This window comes from Pseudorasbora parva, chromosome 23, assembly GCF_024679245.1.
Source record: "Pseudorasbora parva isolate DD20220531a chromosome 23, ASM2467924v1, whole genome shotgun sequence".
In the NCBI taxonomy this organism is placed as follows: Eukaryota; Metazoa; Chordata; class Actinopteri; order Cypriniformes; family Gobionidae; genus Pseudorasbora; species Pseudorasbora parva.
Genome location: NC_090194.1, coordinates 670622 through 690849, shown reverse-complemented (window position 1 = coordinate 690849; position 20228 = coordinate 670622). Strand labels below are relative to the sequence as shown.

General features: G+C 38.8%; 1 protein-coding gene across 8 annotated transcripts in view; it reads left to right on the top strand.

Annotated features, from left to right (window-relative positions):
* Nucleotides 1-20228, top strand: part of nbeaa (neurobeachin a) — a 321036-nt gene that overhangs the window by 234828 nt on the left and 65980 nt on the right. For all 8 annotated transcript variants that reach the window (XM_067433708.1, XM_067433710.1, XM_067433705.1 and 5 more), the window contains 8 exons: nucleotides 3269-3366; nucleotides 3857-3949; nucleotides 7455-7563; nucleotides 7990-8071; nucleotides 8146-8269; nucleotides 15589-15781; nucleotides 18154-19152; nucleotides 19676-19893. In XM_067433708.1, the coding sequence (XP_067289809.1) occupies nucleotides 3269-3366; nucleotides 3857-3949; nucleotides 7455-7563; nucleotides 7990-8071; nucleotides 8146-8269; nucleotides 15589-15781; nucleotides 18154-19152; nucleotides 19676-19893 (1916 nt within the window). The remainder of the gene's footprint in view (nucleotides 1-3268; nucleotides 3367-3856; nucleotides 3950-7454; nucleotides 7564-7989; nucleotides 8072-8145; nucleotides 8270-15588; nucleotides 15782-18153; nucleotides 19153-19675; nucleotides 19894-20228) is intronic.

The following is a 20228-nucleotide window of genomic DNA, read 5'->3' as shown; positions in this document are numbered from 1 at the left end:
ATCAGACAATGCACCGGAGATTCAGTGATTATTATCCTTGAGATAAAACCCTGAGTCCTCTAAGACTGGTCTGGAGTACTACAGCACTAATCATCATTACAGTGTGTGTTTAGCAGTGTGTGTTTAGCAGTGTGTGTTTAGCAGTGTGTGTTTAGCAGTGTGTGTTTAGCAGTGTGTGTTTAGCAGTGTGTGTTTAGCAGTGTGTGTTTACAGTGTGTGTTTACAGTGTGTGTTTACAGTGTGTGTTTACAGTGTGTGTTTAGCAGTGTGTGTTTACAGTGTGTGTTTACAGTGTGTGTTTAGCAGTGTGTGTTTACAGTGTGTGTTTACAGTGTGTGTTTACAGTGTGTGTTTAGCAGTGTGTGTTTAGCAGTGTGTGTTTAGCAGTGTGTGTTTAGCAGTGTGTGTTTACAGTGTGTGTTTAGCAGTGTGTGTTTACAGTGTGTGTTTAGCAGTGTGTGTTTAGCAGTGTGTGTTTAGCAGTGTGTGTTTACAGTGTGTGTTTAGCAGTGTGTGTTTACAGTGTGTGTTTACAGTGTGTGTTTAGCAGTGTGTGTTTAGCAGTGTGTGTTTACAGTGTGTGTTTAGCAGTGTGTGTTTAGCAGTGTGTGTTTAGCAGTGTGTGTTTACAGTGTGTGTTTACAGTGTGTGTTTACAGTGTGTGTTTAGCAGTGTGTGTTTACAGTGTGTGTTTACAGTGTGTGTTTAGCAGTGTGTGTTTACAGTGTGTGTTTACAGTGTGTGTTTACAGTGTGTGTTTAGCAGTGTGTGTTTAGCAGTGTGTGTTTAGCAGTGTGTGTTTAGCAGTGTGTGTTTACAGTGTGTGTTTAGCAGTGTGTGTTTACAGTGTGTGTTTAGCAGTGTGTGTTTAGCAGTGTGTGTTTAGCAGTGTGTGTTTACAGTGTGTGTTTAGCAGTGTGTGTTTACAGTGTGTGTTTACAGTGTGTGTTTAGCAGTGTGTGTTTAGCAGTGTGTGTTTACAGTGTGTGTTTAGCAGTGTGTGTTTACAGTGTGTGTTTAGCAGTGTGTGTTTAGCAGTGTGTGTTTACAGTGTGTGTTTAGCAGTGTGTGTTTACAGTGTGTGTTTAGCAGTGTGTGTTTACAGTGTGTGTTTAGCAGTGTGTGTTTACAGTGTGTGTTTAGCAGTGTGTGTTTAGCAGTGTGTGTTTACAGTGTGTGTTTAGCAGTGTGTGTTTACAGTGTGTGTTTACAGTGTGTGTTTACAGTGTGTGTTTACAGTGTGTGTTTAGCAGTGTGTGTTTAGCAGTGTGTGTTTACAGTGTGTGTTTACAGTGTGTGTTTACAGTGTGTGTTTAGCAGTGTGTGTTTAGCAGTGTGTGTTTAGCAGTGTGTGTTTAGCAGTGTGTGTTTACAGTGTGTGTTTAGCAGTGTGTGTTTAGCAGTGTGTGTTTACAGTGTGTGTTTAGCAGTGTGTGTTTAGCAGTGTGTGTTTAGCAGTGTGTGTTTACAGTGTGTGTTTACAGTGTGTGTTTAGCAGTGTGTGTTTAGCAGTGTGTGTTTAGCAGTGTGTGTTTAGCAGTGTGTGTTTAGCAGTGTGTGTTTAGCAGTGTGTGTTTAGCAGTGTGTGTTTACAGTGTGTGTTTAGCAGTGTGTGTTTACAGTGTGTGTTTAGCAGTGTGTGTTTAGCAGTGTGTGTTTAGCAGTGTGTGTTTAGCAGTGTGTGTTTACAGTGTGTGTTTACAGTGTGTGTTTACAGTGTGTGTTTAGCAGTGTGTGTTTAGCAGTGTGTGTTTACAGTGTGTGTTTAGCAGTGTGTGTTTAGCAGTGTGTGTTTAGCAGTGTGTGTTTAGCAGTGTGTGTTTACAGTGTGTGTTTAGCAGTGTGTGTTTACAGTGTGTGTTTAGCAGTGTGTGTTTAGCAGTGTGTGTTTAGCAGTGTGTGTTTACAGTGTGTGTTTAGCAGTGTGTGTTTAGCAGTGTGTGTTTACAGTGTGTGTTTACAGTGTGTGTTTACAGTGTGTGTTTAGCAGTGTGTGTTTACAGTGTGTGTTTACAGTGTGTGTTTAGCAGTGTGTGTTTAGCAGTGTGTGTTTACAGTGTGTGTTTAGCAGTGTGTGTTTAGCAGTGTGTGTTTAGCAGTGTGTGTTTAGCAGTGTGTGTTTAGCAGTGTGTGTTTACAGTGTGTGTTTACAGTGTGTGTTTACAGTGTGTGTTTAGCAGTGTGTGTTTACAGTGTGTGTTTACAGTGTGTGTTTACAGTGTGTGTTTACAGTGTGTGTTTAGCAGTCTGTGTTTAGCAGTCTGTGTTTACAGTGTGTGTTTAGCAGTGTGTGTTTAGCAGTGTGTGTTTACAGTGTGTGTTTACAGTGTGTGTTTACAGTGTGTGTTTACAGTGTGTGTTTACAGTGTGTGTTTACAGTGTGTGTTTAGCAGTGTGTGTTTACAGTGTGTGTTTAGCAGTGTGTGTTTACAGTGTGTGTTTACAGTGTGTGTTTAGCAGTGTGTGTTTACAGTGTGTGTTTAGCAGTGTGTGTTTACAGTGTGTGTTTACAGTGTGTGTTTACAGTGTGTGTTTAGCAGTGTGTGTTTAGCAGTGTGTGTTTAGCAGTGTGTGTTTAGCAGTGTGTGTTTAGCAGTGTGTGTTTACAGTGTGTGTTTAGCAGTGTGTGTTTACAGTGTGTGTTTACAGTGTGTGTTTACAGTGTGTGTTTAGCAGTGTGTGTTTACAGTGTGTGTTTACAGTGTGTGTTTACAGTGTGTGTTTACAGTGTGTGTTTAGCAGTGTGTGTTTACAGTGTGTGTTTAGCAGTGTGTGTTTAGCAGTGTGTGTTTACAGTGTGTGTTTACAGTGTGTGTTTACAGTGTGTGTTTAGCAGTGTGTGTTTACAGTGTGTGTTTACAGTGTGTGTTTACAGTGTGTGTTTAGCAGTGTGTGTTTAGCAGTGTGTGTTTAGCAGTGTGTGTTTAGCAGTGTGTGTTTAGCAGTGTGTGTTTACAGTGTGTGTTTAGCAGTGTGTGTTTACAGTGTGTGTTTACAGTGTGTGTTTACAGTGTGTGTTTACAGTGTGTGTTTACAGTGTGTGTTTACAGTGTGTGTTTACAGTGTGTGTTTAGCAGTGTGTGTTTACAGTGTGTGTTTACAGTGTGTGTTTACAGTGTGTGTTTACAGTGTGTGTTTAGCAGTGTGTGTTTAGCAGTGTGTGTTTACAGTGTGTGTTTACAGTGTGTGTTTAGCAGTGTGTGTTTACAGTGTGTGTTTACAGTGTGTGTTTAGCATTTGTTTGTTTGTTCATTTGTCTCTCCTAAAGGACGAAAACATCCATGATGTGCTCCAGCTGTTGGTGGCTCTAATGTCGGAGCATCCGGCCTCCATGATCCCAGCTTTCGACCAGAGGAACGGGATACGGTGAGCCCTCAAACACTCGGCTCTTTCCTGGTCTGGTTATGTAATGTGGATAGATTTGGACTGTCACCGCTGCATCAATCACATTTCCTAAAGGGACACACGTGCTTATTCCAGCTGCCGTCCCTGTGAATCCTTGTTTGAACTGCCCTCCCGTTATGATATTTTATTCCTAAAGCTGCCAATCCGATCAGAGATATAATCACGAGACATAATTCTCATCGTTTTAACCCTCTGGGGCTCTTCACATGCTGGTCAAATATTACCTTTTTTATTCCAATGAAGTGAATAGTTAGATTTTTTTAATCTTTTCCATGTTTATATATTTTTTTTACATAGTAAAAATCTTTACCAAGTTTCGTACCATTCCGATTAATAAAAAAAAACACAATATGTAACATTTTTTGGTCAAAAATGACTGAGGAGCACCAGAGGGTTAAAGGGTTCGTACACATTTCCTACAATTCCTGAAACTGTGATATTTCCTTCCCAGAGTCATCTACAAGCTCCTGGCCTCCAAAAGCGAGAGTATACGAGTCCAAGCGCTAAAGGTTCTCGGATACTTCCTGAAACATCTTGGACACAAGTGCGTATTAATGATCAAGACGTGTGTGAAGGAATTGTGGCTATTATGACTGTGTGTGTGTGTGTGTGTGTGTGTGTGTGTGTGTGTGTGTGTGTGTGTGTGTGTGTGTGTGTGTGTGTGTGTGTGTGTGTGTGTGTGTGTGTGGGCATGTTTTTGTGACATATGAGGACCCAAATGTGTGTAATGCCATGGGTATGACACAGGTATTACAGGAGAGGGTGAAATATGAGGACATTACCCATGGCCCCACTTTACAAAAGGCTTATAAATCACACAGGAGGAGTTTTTATGAGAAAGTAAAAATGCAGAATGTTTCCTGTGATGGGTAGGTTTAGGGGCTGTGTGTGTGTGTGTGTGTGCGTGTGTGTGTGTGTGTGTGTGATGGGTAGGTTTAGGGGCTGTGTGTGTGTGTGTGTGATGGGTAGGTTTAGGGGCTGTGTGTGTGTGTGTGTGTGTGTGTGTGTGTGTGTGTGTGTGTGTGTGTGTGTGTGTGTGTGTGTGTGTGTGTGTGTGTGTGATGGGTAGGTTTAGGGGCTGTGTGTGTGTGTGTGTGTGATGGGTAGGTTTAGGGGCTGTGTGTGTGTGTGTGTGTGTGATGGGTAGGTTTAGGGGCAGTGTAAGGCCCCGATCACACAGAACGCGTTTTTTCAGCGAGAGGCGCCTTTTGTGAATGGATTTCGGTTGGCAGAGAGCGTTATGCGCCCTGTGCGCCTCGTGTTTAAACCGCTTGCTGCGCCTCGCGTTTTTGAAGGAGCGCTCCAATCGCTTGTAGTTGAAAAAAAGTCAACTCTGAGCGGAAAAGTGCGCAACATCATGGCGCTTATTTTCTGTTGTCCAATCGAATGAATGGAGAGGCGGGCCTTCTGTTGTGTTGACCGTTACCTCGATTTGACTGACAGTACAGGTGATTCGGGGGTTGCCTAGAAACACTTTTTTAAAAACCAGCGCACTGCTCTTTTCTGAATGAAAAAACGCCGACCAAAAAAGGGAGTGTAGTGCGCCTCACGTTTTCGAACCTGAAAAACGCGTTCTGTGTGACCAGGGCCTTAGGGGGATAGAAAATACGGTTTGTAGAGTAAAAAACCATTACGTCTATGGAATGTCTCCACATTTCATAAAAACAAACGTGTGTGTGTGTGTGTGTGTGTGTGTGTGTGTGTGTGTGTGTGTGAACGTGTGTGTGAACGTGTGTGTGAACGTGTGTGTGAACGTGTGTGTGAACGTGTGTGTGAACGTGTGTGTGAACGTGTGTGTGTGAACGTGTGTGTGAACGTGTGTGTGTGAACGTGTGTGTGTGCACGCGTGTGTGAACGTGTGTGTGTGCGTGTGTGTGTGTGTGTTGTGCAACGCCTATAGGCTCGAAGTGCTCAAAATGCAGAGTTTCAGGCATTGCTTAGAGCAAGAGTTTTTAAACAGTTTTTTAAGATCATAATTTAAAGCTGGAGATCTTATAGTCCCGTATATTTAATCTTATTTTATCACAATTAGTGAACACAAGGTGAAACGTGATTAACTACACTACTGCACTACATCTGGTTTGAACAGATGATGACACTTTATCTCCCTGACTGCCTTCTAAAAACTAGAAGTTATTTAGAAATCTTTTTTTTTTGTACATTTGGAATATTTTTTTTTATTTTATTTTTTTATATATATTTTTTTAATGCATTTATTTAAAAAATATAAATCAAATTAAACTTGTTTTAAACAAAATGTTCTCTATTTTGTTCTCTATTTTTAAGAATATAGTTCATAATGTTATGCCTGATCGGTGTATATAAATATATATAACAAAACATATTTGTTTTATTGGCATTTTTTATTACTATAATTACTATAAAGTAAGTATATATTAATCCAGAGATGTTTCTGTCTCTAGCTCTGACTGAATGAGAGCTTCGGTTCATTTATACGTTTATTTTGTGCATTAATTTTCACAGAAAATTCTAGAAAATTACTAGTCAGTTTTGCTGTTTATGATCATGCATATTCCTATGATATTGTCTGTTTATGAGCACTTCTAAAGCTCATATTAATGCCTTATTCTGCATGAGCTTATTCTACATCCCTTAATCCGACCCGATACCTAAACTTAAACGCTACAAAAACTACCTTACTAACTATTAATAAGCAGTAAATTAGGAGTTTACTGAGGCAGAAGTCGGAGTTAATAGTGTGAAACTGACACACACACACACACACACACACACACACACACACACACACACACACACACACACACACACACACACACACACACAGTGTGATCATGTACTGTATCTTTAATCAGAGTATGCCAGGAAGGGAATAAAATGAATGCGGTGTTATTAAATATTGTTGAGGTGTTAAACAGAAATCATTAAGCGCAGAAAAGAACACATTATTTTTCGACGCTTCTATTAAAAGCGTATCAAACTGATCTGGACTGTCACGGAGCAACGGCTAACTTTAGCTCTTTATTTCTGTCCTGTTTGACATGCTGTTCATTTTCTTCATTTGAAGTTCTTGAGCTTCAGCCGCACAGATTTCTGATAGTTCTGTAGAGTTTGAGCTCATTAGAAATACGGCACAGCTCGGACAGAAGTGACTCGAGTGTGTGTGTGTGTGTGTGTGTGTGTGTGTGTGTGTGTGTGTGTGTCTTTAGCTCCGCCCACTGCACTCCTCCTCGAGCTCGGCTGTTTTCAGAAAGAATCGGTTCAGTGTGTCTGTCTTTTATAAATCTGATAAACTAAAGACTCTTGTGAGATATGAAGGATCAACACTACTCTACAGATACTCCAGATTAACACCAGACTGGCACAGCGTGTGTGTGTGTGTGTGTGTGTGTGTGTGTGTGTGTGTGTGTGTGTGTGTGTGTGTGTGTGTTATAATCCTTTAAAAATCAACATTTTTGCACTTATTAATCCATCAGATCTGGGTAATGTCATTTCCAGATCCAGTTTCCTCATTTTCTTGACTTCTCTTTGAGTAAAAGTGTCAGAATAGCCATTTTGTAATGCATAAAAGATAAAAACAAAATGTATCTTTTCATATCTCTGTTATTACACATTTTTAGAAAGTTCAGCTCATGTTAGACACTTGCAGAACTGGTGTCATTTATTTGCATATTAATCTGTCATGCATATTCAGTGCGTGTGTGTGTGTGTGTGTGTGTGTGTGTGACTGGCGGTCTTCGTGCTGTCACGTCCCATCCTCCTGACTGATGTGCTTGGGAATGCTGATGTCTCCGAGAGGCTGTAAGAGGGCCACTGACAGCTGTGTGTGAGTGTGTGTGTGTGTGAGTGCCCTTGAGGAGTGTGTTGTCACTTCTAATCGCATCAGTGAGCCATGTGTCCTCATTGATCCTAATGGGGTGGAAGACTTTAGGGTAAAACTGAACCTGTGAGCGAGTTTTAAGCTGCCTTTGGCACTGCAAACAACGAGTTTAAAGCTCAAAGTTACAACGAGTAACACAGCTCTTATGTCACTTCCTGTGCTCTCTTTGTGTGTGTGTGTGTGTGTGCAGGAGGAAGGTGGAGATCATGCACACACACAGCCTCTTCACGTTGCTCGGAGAACGCCTGATGATGCACACCAGTACTGTGACCATCACCACCTACAACACACTCTACGAGGTATTCACACACACTCTGTCCTTATCCTGCATGCGTTATAGAGGCTCTGTTCGTTATGTCACTCATATGACACTTATCACGAGTTTACAGTGTCAGTTACGTGCACTTACCATAGTAAATTAGGTGAGAAAAATAATCTTAATTCAAACAGAAAACAAGATTATTTCTCTCACCCCATTGGCAGATTATTTTGCCTGCTTTAAGCAAAAACACATTTTGATTTTATTTCTTAACAAAACAAGAAAAAATATCTTCTGTCGTTTTACTGATCTAGTAAATGCATCTTGATTTAAGAATATTTAGATTCGAAACAAAACACAAATACTAAGTAAGAAGAGCATGTTTTGCAGTGTAAGAATGATGCATGTGTGTGTTTGGCTGAGGTGTGTATTCTGGTCTAATGGAGATGAATGTTGTGTGATGCAGATCTTGACGGAGCAGGTTTGCACTCAGGTGGTGCACAAACCTCATCCAGAACCCGATTCTACAGTCAAGATCCAGAACCCCAGTGAGTGTCTGACGTTTGCTTCATTTCTGGTGCTCTGTTTGCACTTTTGGTCAAACTCTCGTCCCTTGTGTCAGTGATTCTGAAGGTCGTGGCGACGCTGCTGAAAAGCTCTTCCCCCAGTGGCGAGCTGATGGAAGTGCGCCGCCTCTTCCTGTCCGATATGATCAAACTCTTCAGCAACAGCAGAGAGAACCGACGGTAGGCCCTTACACACACACACACTGCAATAAATGCTCTTCTTACTCAGTATTTTGGTCTTGTTTCTAGTCCAAACACCTAAAAATTCTTAAAACAAGAAGTATTTACTAGACAAGCAAAAGTAATTGTCTTGTTTTGGGGAAAAATAACTCAAAATGAAGAGAGTTTTTGCTTAAAATAAGATAAATAATCTGCCAATGGGGTGAGAAAAATAATCTTGTTTTCTGTTTGAATTAAGATTATTTTTCTCACCCCATTGGCAGATTATTTATCTTATTTTAAGCAAAAACTCTCTTCATTTTGAGTTATTTTTCCCTAAAACAAGACAATTACTTTTGCTTGTCTAGTAAATGTTTCTTAATGTAAGAATTTTTAGATATTTTGACTAGAAACAAGACAAAAATACTGAGTAAGAAAAGCATTTATTGCAGTGTATTAGCAAATCTGCGTTAAAAAGTAAAAGTTTGACAAAACATCACGTTTAAAATATCAATGAGCAAACAATTTTTAAATATATAGTTTTTTGTGTAACACTTAGAATAATGGTCATTAGTTAAAGCCAGAAATGTAAATCCTGTGATTAACTCCTCCTGTGGTTGGCCAGCCGTCAGACCTCCGCTCATCTTCACACACAGATGAAGATATTAGTGTTGAAATCCGATGGCTCAGAAAGGCCTTCATTGACACCAATGTCATTTCCTCTCTCAAGACCCATAAAGGCACTAAAGACGTCGTTACAAAGCCCATCTCACTACAGCGGCTCTACAATCATTGATGAAGAGGCCAGAATAGAGTTAGTGCGCAAAAACACTAAATAACGACTTATATAGTGATGGCCGATTTCAGAACAAAGCTTCGAACCGTTATGAGTCAGTGAATCGATTCATGATTCGAACCGTTATGAGTCAGTGAATCGATTCATGATTCGGATCGTGAGTCAAACTGCTGAAATCACGAGACTCTGGCGATCCGAATCATGAATCGATTCACTGACTCATAACGGTTCGAAGCTTTGTTTTGTTTTGAAGCAATTTCTTATGTTTTTGTTTTGTTTCAGAATTTATTTATTGATCCTTATTAATGTTGTTTCATATACTTAATGCTTCTGAATGTTATTTATATTTATTACACGGCTCTGTGAAATACTTGATTCTGATTGGTCAATCGCACATTCCAGCGGTGTGTTATTTCCAGATAACACACACCGCTCATCCGGGTACTGCGAGTTATCTCGACCGGTTCTACTTCTGAGCTTAACGCTGGCGCCATCTTGTGGCTTAAACAGCCGTGGGTTACAATGGAAGACTTCAAGGCGGGTTTCCTTTATAACGTTTTTAATATGGATATTTTTCTGACACAAACGCATCGATTGGAATCAGAAGGCTCTATTAACCCATCGGAGTCGTGTGGAGCACGTTATTTGACGGACAGCTGCATTTAATGGACTTCAGAAACAGCTCCAACTACTGCTGGGATTAACGTTAGCCTGGACTTTTTAAATATAACTCTGATTGTATTTGTCTGACAGAAGAATGTCATAAACACCTATAATGACCTGAGGGTGAGTAAATCAGAGGCTTGGGTTCATCTTTGGCTGAACTAACCCTTTCAGCATTCATTCTCAACATTTAGCAAGGGCATATGGCAAATCTTCAGCAATAGATAAAGGCTTAAAGCAGGTTGGAGCTGTTTTTCTTCGCGGAAGCTTTGCGGAAGAGCTAATAAAATATTTAATCTCAAGACAATATTTTGTGTCTAATTTATTTGAGACTAGTAGTCGTGTAATAAGCGGGATAATGTCCACCCAGCCGATTGTTATCGCAGAATAAACCCCTTCAGAGTGACGCTCCGCTTCGCCTCGGGGTCCTGATCACTCTGGAGGGGTTTATTCTGCGATAACAACCGGCTGGTGGACATTATCCCTTACATAAAAGCGCTTGTTATTCATAATTAAGTATCGGATTTAATGGAAACGTATTTTTACTGTTGGTTACGTGAGGCGAAATAAGTTATAATTCTGAGCATTTCAACATAACTTTTGCTCACGTATTTGAAGGCTGCTATTGGATCATTGAGGATAAACGTCATATAATGCGACTTACCATAGTGAATTATGCATTATAACTAGGGCTGTCAAACGATACATTTTTTTAATCACGATTAATCGCATGATTGTCATGAGTTAACTCGCGATTTATCACAAATAAATCGCAGAATTGTATTTGTTGTAAATGTATCTTAAATAATGTACCTAATAATAACCATAGTAAATTATGCATAATGACCATAGTAAATTCTGTATAGTTACCATCGTAAATTATGCGAATTTGCCTTAGTAAACTATGCATAATTACCATAGTAAATTATGCATTACTTGACTACGCCTTACTTTATGGAGAGCTTACGACCTACTATCTACGTTCTGCCTTAAGATCAAATTGTCCAACCGAAAAAAGTACAGAATTAGTTACAGAGTAGCTAGTAGTTCCTACATTCAAATTTAAGAAAGAACTTACGAGCCACCGTGTTGATTTATGAGAAGGCCCTTCCTCCCTCACCTCCTCTGAGAAATACAAACAGACACAAATATTTATATATTAACATAGATATCAAATTACTTATCTCCTCGTACATTCAAACATTCCCTCAGAAAGCCAGAGATATGCAGATGTTACAATATTTTTCCACATGCACGCTGTATGCAAACATCAGAAGCATTTAGCATCTCGCTCTCAGTGGGACAGACGCTCCCTCCTATTAAATCAATTAGTGTCATAATTAATGCATTGAGGAATGAAGATTTGAAGCGGCATTCTCTCTGCATTGTTCCGTTTCATGGGCTCCTGCGGAGAGACTAAACCTGACTCTCACCTGTTGGACTCGGGTTAGCCTTATTTGCTCATTAGCCAGCTTTAGGTGTGTGCGTGCGTGCGTGCGTGTGTGTGTGGCAAGCCGTTTTAACATTTACCTCATATACCTGAATATAAGACGAGGTTTGTGTCCTAAAAATAGGCTGAAAATGGGGGGGGGGGTCCTCATATTCGCGATATAGACAAAATCACATATCCTTTATAGTGGAGAATAATATATAATGAACTGAAGGTGGTGCTGTTGACACTCGCGCATCCTCTCGAGGAGAAACCACAACACGAGACACTGAGAAACTGCACTTAACATTCAACATGTGACGTTTTTATATTTATTACATATGATACAGTTCAACAACATCACACAACCAAGAGTGTGTTTTCCTGAAGACCATCACGACTGAAAATGGCACTGATTTCCTACGACAGCTCCATAAACTATCAATTAACAACATTGAGTCACTTACATTTTAGATGCAGTATTGACTGTTTTTGTTCTATTTCAGCAGCGAAAATAGTTCCAAACAGCAAAACCGTAACGCGTCTCACGTGTTACTGAGTGATTCAGTGTTTGAATGAATCGGTTGAATCAAAGATTCAATAACCTGTTCGTAAACGACTGCCTCATTCTTGAATTAATCAGCTGTTTGAATGAATCGTTTGGATGAATCGACTCAATGACTCACTCATTAAGACTCACCTGCTGCCACCTACTGGTGGTTTAGTTTCATGTTTAAACATACTTTCTAAAATTTCTCATTTATCCAAAAATACAAATCTCATAACTTTATTTAATGCAGTTGTAATTTTTCAGTGTAAATTATTTAATTTGATTGGTAACAGCCCTATATTGTCTTATTTTAATTGAATGTATAGATCAAATTTAAGAATATAATATAAGATAAGGGGGGAAAATGCCCTTAAAAAAGGTAAACATATCACAAATATGCAGATTTCAATATGCCAAAGCTGATTGAACACTGGTGAGAATATTGCTTCATAATAAATTATATTTACAACACACAAAATAAATAAATAATAATAATAATAATTTTTCCAGACAAGCACATTTTTTACTCAGACAAGTGAATGACCGATGTACTGTCCGAAGGATGAGCATATTTGCATGCTTGATGTCGAGCCCTGTAATCAGTGGTGTTTATTATCAGTTTATTAATGAGTCCAATTTATTATCAGTAGAATTTTCAAATAAAATGATTTTCTGTTGAAAACCAGATTCCCCCAACAAATCACCTTTTTCCCTAAAAATAAGGATCTGGAAAATGGGGGGTAGTCTTATATTCAGGGTTGTCTTATATTCGTGTATATACGGTAATCCTTAAATCCTTAGTATCTATTTTCATGCTACTATTACGTATTCATTAGATACTAGTATCTTTTTTAATTGTAACCAGTAACGTTTCTTACCTTACTAGTAACAACTGCTTTTTTACTCGTCTTATTATCTTACTAGTAACATTTGGACAAAATACTAGTATCTAATAAATAGGTACTCGTATCTAATTAATAACTACTACACTGTAAACATTTGAGTTAATACAATGAACATTTTTGAGAATCGACAACCTTTATTCAAATATTATTAAAAGATTTTGTAAGCATATTGGGTAGTTGTGTGTGTTTTATTTGTGATGAAGTTATATTCATGATTTATCAATTTTTTATGTGGTTCAGATATAATAATATTTTGAGTTTCTATTTATTGAACCAATTTCCTTTATTGTATCAACTAAAAAAATGTATTTCAATAAACTCCAAATTTTAAGGCAACCAGGTTACTTACTTAAGTTAAACATTTTTTTTTTTACATTGTAGTATCTTTTAAAAAGGTACTATAATCTAAAGAATATGCATTAGAACTAGTATGCTTTAAGAATTAAATGTTAAAACGGCTTGCCATTTTGTGTGTGTGTCTGTGTCTGTGTGTATGGCAAGCCGTTTTAACATTTAATCCTTAAATCCTTAGTATTTATTTTCATGCTACTATTACGTATTCATTAGATACTAGAATCTTTTTTTAACTGTAACTACTAACGTTTCTTACCTTACTAGTAACAACTGCTTTTTTACTCGTCTTATGTTATGACTAGTCAGAATGGCCACTGTAGATTTCAATAAAAAATCTTACTAGTAACATTTGGAATAAATACTAGTATCTAATAAATAGGTACTCGTATCTAATGAATAACTACTACATTGTAAAAAAATATTTTTAAAATAAATTACCTGGTTGCCTTAATTTTTAAGTTCATTGAAATTAAAAATGTGAGTTAATATAAAGAACATTTTTGAGAATCGACAATCTTTATTAAAATATAATTAAAAGATGTTGCATATTGGGTAATTGTGTGTGTTTTATTTGTGATGAAGCTATTTTCATGAATTATCACATTTTTTATGTGGTTCAGATACAATAATATTTTTAGTTTCTATTTATTAAACCAATTTCCTTCATTGTATCAACACATTTTTTATTTTATTTCAATAAACTCCAAATTTTAAGGCAACCAGGTTACTTACTTTTTAAGTTAAACATTATTTTTACATTGTAGAATCTTTTAAAAAGGTACTATTTTATCTACAGAATACGCACTAGTAGCATGGAAATAGATACTAGTAAGCTTTAAGGATTAAATGATAAAACGGCTTGCCATTTTGTGTGTGTGTGTGTGTGTGTCTACACACTTCTATTCTAAGCTAGCCAATGGCGCACTCAGTCAGCTGCTGCCATGGTTACAACTGCATACCAAAATCGAATGCATATTTTAGCATTGGTGAAGTGGGACTGCTTGTTTCTCTATTCCTTAACAAGCCCAGCATTCTGGAGTGAGCAGACATTTCGGGAATCCAGGATGGCGAGACTGAAGGAATGTTTCCAGCAGTCATAAACCCTCTGTTTGTTTCTGTGCAGTTCTGATGCGATTAACATCTGTTCTCTACATTTAGGTTTGCATTAGTTCTAATTGCGCTGAGTGAAGGTTTCCAAGTCGTTACTGGAATTAATTAAACATGGGCTCATAATTAGGTCATGTGACAATAATAGAGTTTAGTACTGTTTATCATTGCCTAATGTGCTCTGTGTCACACACACTATTAAAGGGCTGATGAATTGAGGAATCAACTTTCCCTTGAGCTTTTGATATATAAAAGGTCATGGTGATATAAGAATATCCTGTACGTTCCAGAGCTGAAAACTTTCTTGTCAGTCAAAGAAAAGCTTTAATTGACAGCTGGCTCATCAAACGGGGGATCAAATCAAAACCAGGCTACAAAATAGCCTATTATTTATTCATTATGATGTTTTTGAATGTAAAAACCATGCAAATATCAGACAACAGTATAATAATTTAAAAAAAAGCCAGTTCAAGACCCCTGTAAAGCAACTAAAACTACAGGTAAATTACATCCTTATAGAGTAGGAAAATGCATATTTAAAATTTGCTGAATGTTACATTTAACAGTATCCTTGATGTTTTATGAAGATTAACTTGGAAATCAGCAATATCCATATCTTCAGAATTAGAAGAGCTTACATTCTGCTCACTAACAATGAATAGTTAGTCCCTTCCATGTAAAGTCAATTAATTTCACATTTATTTGTATTGCACTTTTCACAATACATATCATTTCAAGGCAGCTTTACAGAAAATGCGTGCATCTACATTACAATTTAGAGTGATTTGTTACCAAAGGAGAAAAAAATATGGAGCTTTCAGTGGTGGAAAGAGTACTGAAAAAGCAAAACTCAGTGAATCGATTCATGATTCGGATCGCCAAAGTCTCGTGATTTCAGCAGTTTGACACGCGATCCGAATCATGAATCGATTCACTGACTCATAACGGTCCGAATCATGAATCGATTCACTGACTCATAACGGTCCGAATCATGAATCGATTCACTGACTCATAACGGTTCGAATCATGAATCGATTCACTGACTCATAACGGTTTGAAGCTTTGTTCTGAAATCAGCCATCACTATATAAGTCGTTATTTAGTGTTTTTTGCGCACTAACTCTATTCTGGCCTCTTCATCAATGATTGTAGAGCCGCTGTAGTGAGATGGGCTTTGTAACGACGTCTTTAGTGCCTTTATGGGTCTTGAGAGAGGAAATGACATTGGTGTCAATGAAGGCCTTTCTGAGCCATCGGATTTCAACACTAATATCTTCATCTGTGTGTGAAGATGAGCGGAGGTCTGACGGCTGGCCAACCACAGGAGGAATTAATCACACAGTTTACATTTATGGCTGAACTAACCCTTTAATAAAGTACAATTCTTGAGAAAAACTACTTAATTACAGTAACAAGTGTATTTTTAATTCGTTACTTTACACCACTGGGAGCTTGACAGATTTGCGTGTCAAATTGGCATTGTGGTCTGACTGTTGTGTGTGTTGTGTGTGTGTGTGTGTGTGTGTGTGTGTGTAGGTGTCTGCTGCAGTGTTCAGTGTGGCAGGACTGGATGTTCTCCCTGGGCTACATTAACCCAAAGAACCCGGAGGAGCAGAAGATCACCGAAATGGTCTACAATATATTCCGAATCCTTCTCTACCATGCCATCAAGTACGAATGGGGAGGCTGGCGCGTGTGGGTCGACACGCTCTCCATCGCACACTCCAAGGTTAGAGCAAGCCCTTCTGCAGCGCTTATACCTTTTCTTCATATATTTAGTCTTGTAATATCACATTTAATGGTTTTAATGCATGTCTTGTGTCTGTGAAGGATGAAAAAGTTGTTATTTTTACCGTCTCCGTCACTCTCTGGAGTCCTTTAGTAGTGTTGTAGTCAAGACCACCTAAGCCAAAACCAGACCATTCTAAAAGATCCATATCTGCTGTCTGAGAAATTACTTCCATTTAGTGAATAAATATAATTAGAATAGACACTATAGCTCTGTTACCAATCAAACCACTGAGAATAATAGTCAAGACCTCCTAAACCAAGACCAGCACTTCTTAAATTCATCTAAAAGATCCATATCTACTGTCTGAGAAATTACTTATATTTAGTGAATAAATACACTGTAAAAAAAATGTGTTGGTTTAACTTAAAAATGTAAGTAACCTGATTGCCTTAAAATTTTGAGTTTATTGTTTTTTTTTTTTTTTGAGTTGATACAATGAAGGAAATTAGTTTAATAAATAGAAACTCAAAATACTATTGAATCTGAACCACATAAAAAATGTAATAAATCATGAAAACAGCACAATTTGGCATGTTTCACTGCGTCATCCATATAAAACACAATATACTTACTAAATCTTTTAATATTTGAATAAAGGTTGTCTATTCTCAAAAATGTTCATTGTATTAACTCAAATTTTTAATTTAAATAAATGAGGCAACCAGGTAACTTATTTTTTACATCTTTTTTTTCAGTGTATAATTAGAATAGACACTATAGCTCTGTTACCAATCAAACCACTGAGAATAAAATTCATCTGAATTGGTTCACCTTCATAATTATGTGTTTAGATTAATTTAACATTAAAACATTAACATCATTTAACTAGGGGTGACCCCTAATAGTCGAAGATTCGATGCATCGATATGCAGGACCGGATTCGACCACTGATCTCATGGTCGAATCTTCGCGGGTGTTATGAAACGAGGATCATACCATTTTGGCAATATGGGTGAGCTCAATATTAGTGTTATAAAGACGCGTCGCGGCGCTGAATGATCGCCCCTTTAAGGACACTGAGCTTCGCACCGGACGCGCCGCACCCTTAAAATTCGAACACGTTGACACCGACGGTGACGAGATTCAGTGATTATTATCCTTGAGATAAAATCTTCAAAAATTTTCTTAAGACCGAGTACTACAACACTAGTTTCAGTGACATTATTACATTAAATTACTATATAGATAATGTTGAATATAATGCATAATGATGCATGGAATATTTGTGGGTCCTGATAATAATAATATTACTTTAATAACAATATTAAAATATTATTATAATAAATAAAATGGAAACCCTCTTAATTTTTGGTTTAAAATATCACAATACATATCGTATCGTGAGTTCAGTATCATGATTTATATCGAATCATGGCACAAGTGTATCGTTACACCCCAAACAATCATGCATTAAAATGGAACGGGAGAAATAAACAAATAGAGAGATGAGTGGATAAAAGCTTATGATCCAGGCAGACATCACAGATCCAGCCATGGTTTAATTCTCATAAAGCGAGCGCAGTCTCTGGCAGACGCATTACACACAGCAGAGACTCTGAATCTGAACCTGTCTCGAGTCTATCTTTTAGTCATGCTAACAGCATCTGATTTTAGTTAACCTCTTAAGATCTGGGACCATCTTTGGGATTTCCGCCCGGATTTGGCCGACCCAAATTGAAAAGCCTCCCATACACACATACAGTGGTCTCTAAGTTCAAAATGTTGGTGTTATTGTTACAGGAAACCCTTTAAGGATACATAAAACACTGCCAAAAGTGATGAACATGGAAGTATAGTTTTTCTGAGCTTTAATAACCCCTCCTAAAATTTAGACGCTTTTTGGAAAAAAAATGTTGGTTATAAATTCATTTTTGAAAGTGTGAAACTCAGGCCCTGTGAGCTCTAGGACCCTGCGGACCCCACTTCAAAGGGTTTCCTGTAAAATGACACCAACATTTTGACCTTAGACCACTGTATGTGTGTATGGGAAGCTTTTCAATGGGTCGGCCAAATCCAGGCGGAAATGACACCAGAGTAATTTAGTGTAAATACATTACTTTATCTAAAACAAATGCCAAAGTGATGCATATCTCCAGAAAGAAGAGACTCGAAGCTTTCAAATGGAGACACATATGAGCTCAGAGCTCCTCCACAGACATTAACATTGAAAGTATATACATGACGATGTCATTCATCATGCACAGGGTCCGCAGAGTTTAAGTGAGTAAACTTGCTTAGTTGCATAAAGTGTTGCAAATGATCAAATGAGGCAGATATTAAAGTACACTCACAACCCTTGACCTCTTTAGGTGACCTACGAAGCGCACAAGGAGTATCTGGCGAAGATGTACGAGGAGTACCAACGACAAGAGGAGGAGAACATCAAGAAAGGGAAAAAAGGATCCGTCAGCACAATCTCCGGGCTTTCCGCCCAACCCACCACCGTCAACGGAAGCCTAGAGATCCGCGAGATCGACGACACATCTCAGACGCAAACTCCGGAGAGCGAGGTGGATTACGGAGAGAACGCAGACTCCCGAAACCTCCTGGCTGAGGCCAAAAACCCGGAGGCCGAAGCCGAAAGATCAGCCGGCGGGGTCCGCGTAGAAGTCCATGACTTGCTGGTGGACATAAAAGCTGAGAAAGTGGAAGCTACGGAGGTTAAACTAGACGATTTGGATCTGTCCCCGGAGGTTCTTGGAGCAGGCATGGAGAACGGGCCATTGGTGGAAGTGGACTCGCTTTTGGATAGTGCCTATTGTGCTGCAGTTCATAAGCTCAATGGAAGCCTCGTCCCCAAAGAGGAGGAAAGTGTCGTGGTGGGTTTGACGGAAGACGATGGGAATCTGGGTCCTTTAATCACGCTCGCGGATGAGAAGGATAGTGTTCCCAGCAACAATGGCTTCCTTTTCCCAAAGGTGGATGAAAAGCTGCTTCCTTCATTGGCTTCAACAGAGCGTCTGATGCTTCATAGCCCTGAAGCGCAGCCTTGTCCAATTCCTCAAACTTCAAGTGCCAGTGACGACCTCAGCCTTTTGGCCCACATGACTTCCTGTGGCTCAGATCTGGGTCAAAACCCAAGTGGCCTGGCGGAGGAGGATGGGTTTAAGATGCAGAGCTCATTGGCGGACATTAGCACGCTGGCCGAAGCTCAGGCCGCAGCCAGGGCGGAAGAGTTTTTGGATCCGGAGGAAACCCGGATCGGGAAAAGCGGAGCGGATGCGGTCAGCAATACCTCAGACACGGAGAGATCCGACGACGGAAAGGACAAGGATGTGAAGAAAATTCAGACCACCGCCACCACACAGGTGCGAATTACTAACTCTCTCTTTATATTTGAGTTTGTGCATAAATGGCGAGTCTTACACTGCACAAAATGCTCTTCTTACTCAGTATTTTTGTCTTGTTTCTAGTCCAAACATCTAAAAATTCTTAAAACAAGAAGTATTTACTAGACAAGTACAAATTATTGTCTTGTTTTGGGAAAAATAACTCAAAATGAAGAGAGTTTTTGCTTAAAATAAGATAAATAATCTGCCAATGGGGTGAGAAAAATAATCTTAATTCAAACAGAAAACAAGATTATTTTTAAATTTTTAGATGTTTGGACTAGAAACTTTACTAAGTAATAAAAACGTGTTTTTCTGTATACATTTCATAGTTCTTAAAGTAACTATTATTCTTTGGTTTAAAGTGAGTCATGAAAGATTAGACCACCTCTGCTCTCCACTTGTTTAAACTGAGCACCCCAGAACAAGTCTTGATGCTTTATTTTGCACAGCTTGTATTGACAGAACTTGGATGAATGGTTGAGCTGGTGTTTTCCTGCAGGCTCTTCATGGCCGAATGTCGGGTCAGATGGAGCGAGATCTCCGTGTGGATTTGGGCTTCCGTGGCATGCCGATGACTGAGGAACAGAGACGCCAGTTCAGCCCCGGCCCTCGCACTACCATGTTCCGCATCCCAGAGTTTAAGTGGTCTCCGATGCATCAGCGGCTTCTCACCGACCTGCTGTTTGCTCTGGAGAGTGACGTGCACATGTGGAGGAGGTATGACGATTTGGCTTTCGGAAAATCGAGAGTTGGTACTGGGAAAACTTTCCTGAACCCCAAACCTACTCCTGTTAAGCCGGCTATGAGATCCGGCCCTCGGTACTTTACACTGCAAAAAATGCTCTTCTTACTCAGTATGTTTGTCTTGTTTTAGTCAAAATATCAAAAAATTCTTACATTAAGAAACATTTACTGGACAAGCAAAAGTAATTGTCTTGTTTTGGGGAAAATAACTCAAAATGAAGAGAGTTTTTGCTTAAAATAAGATAAATAATCTGCCAATGGGGTGAGAATAATAATCTTAATTCAAACAGAAAACAAGATTATTTTTC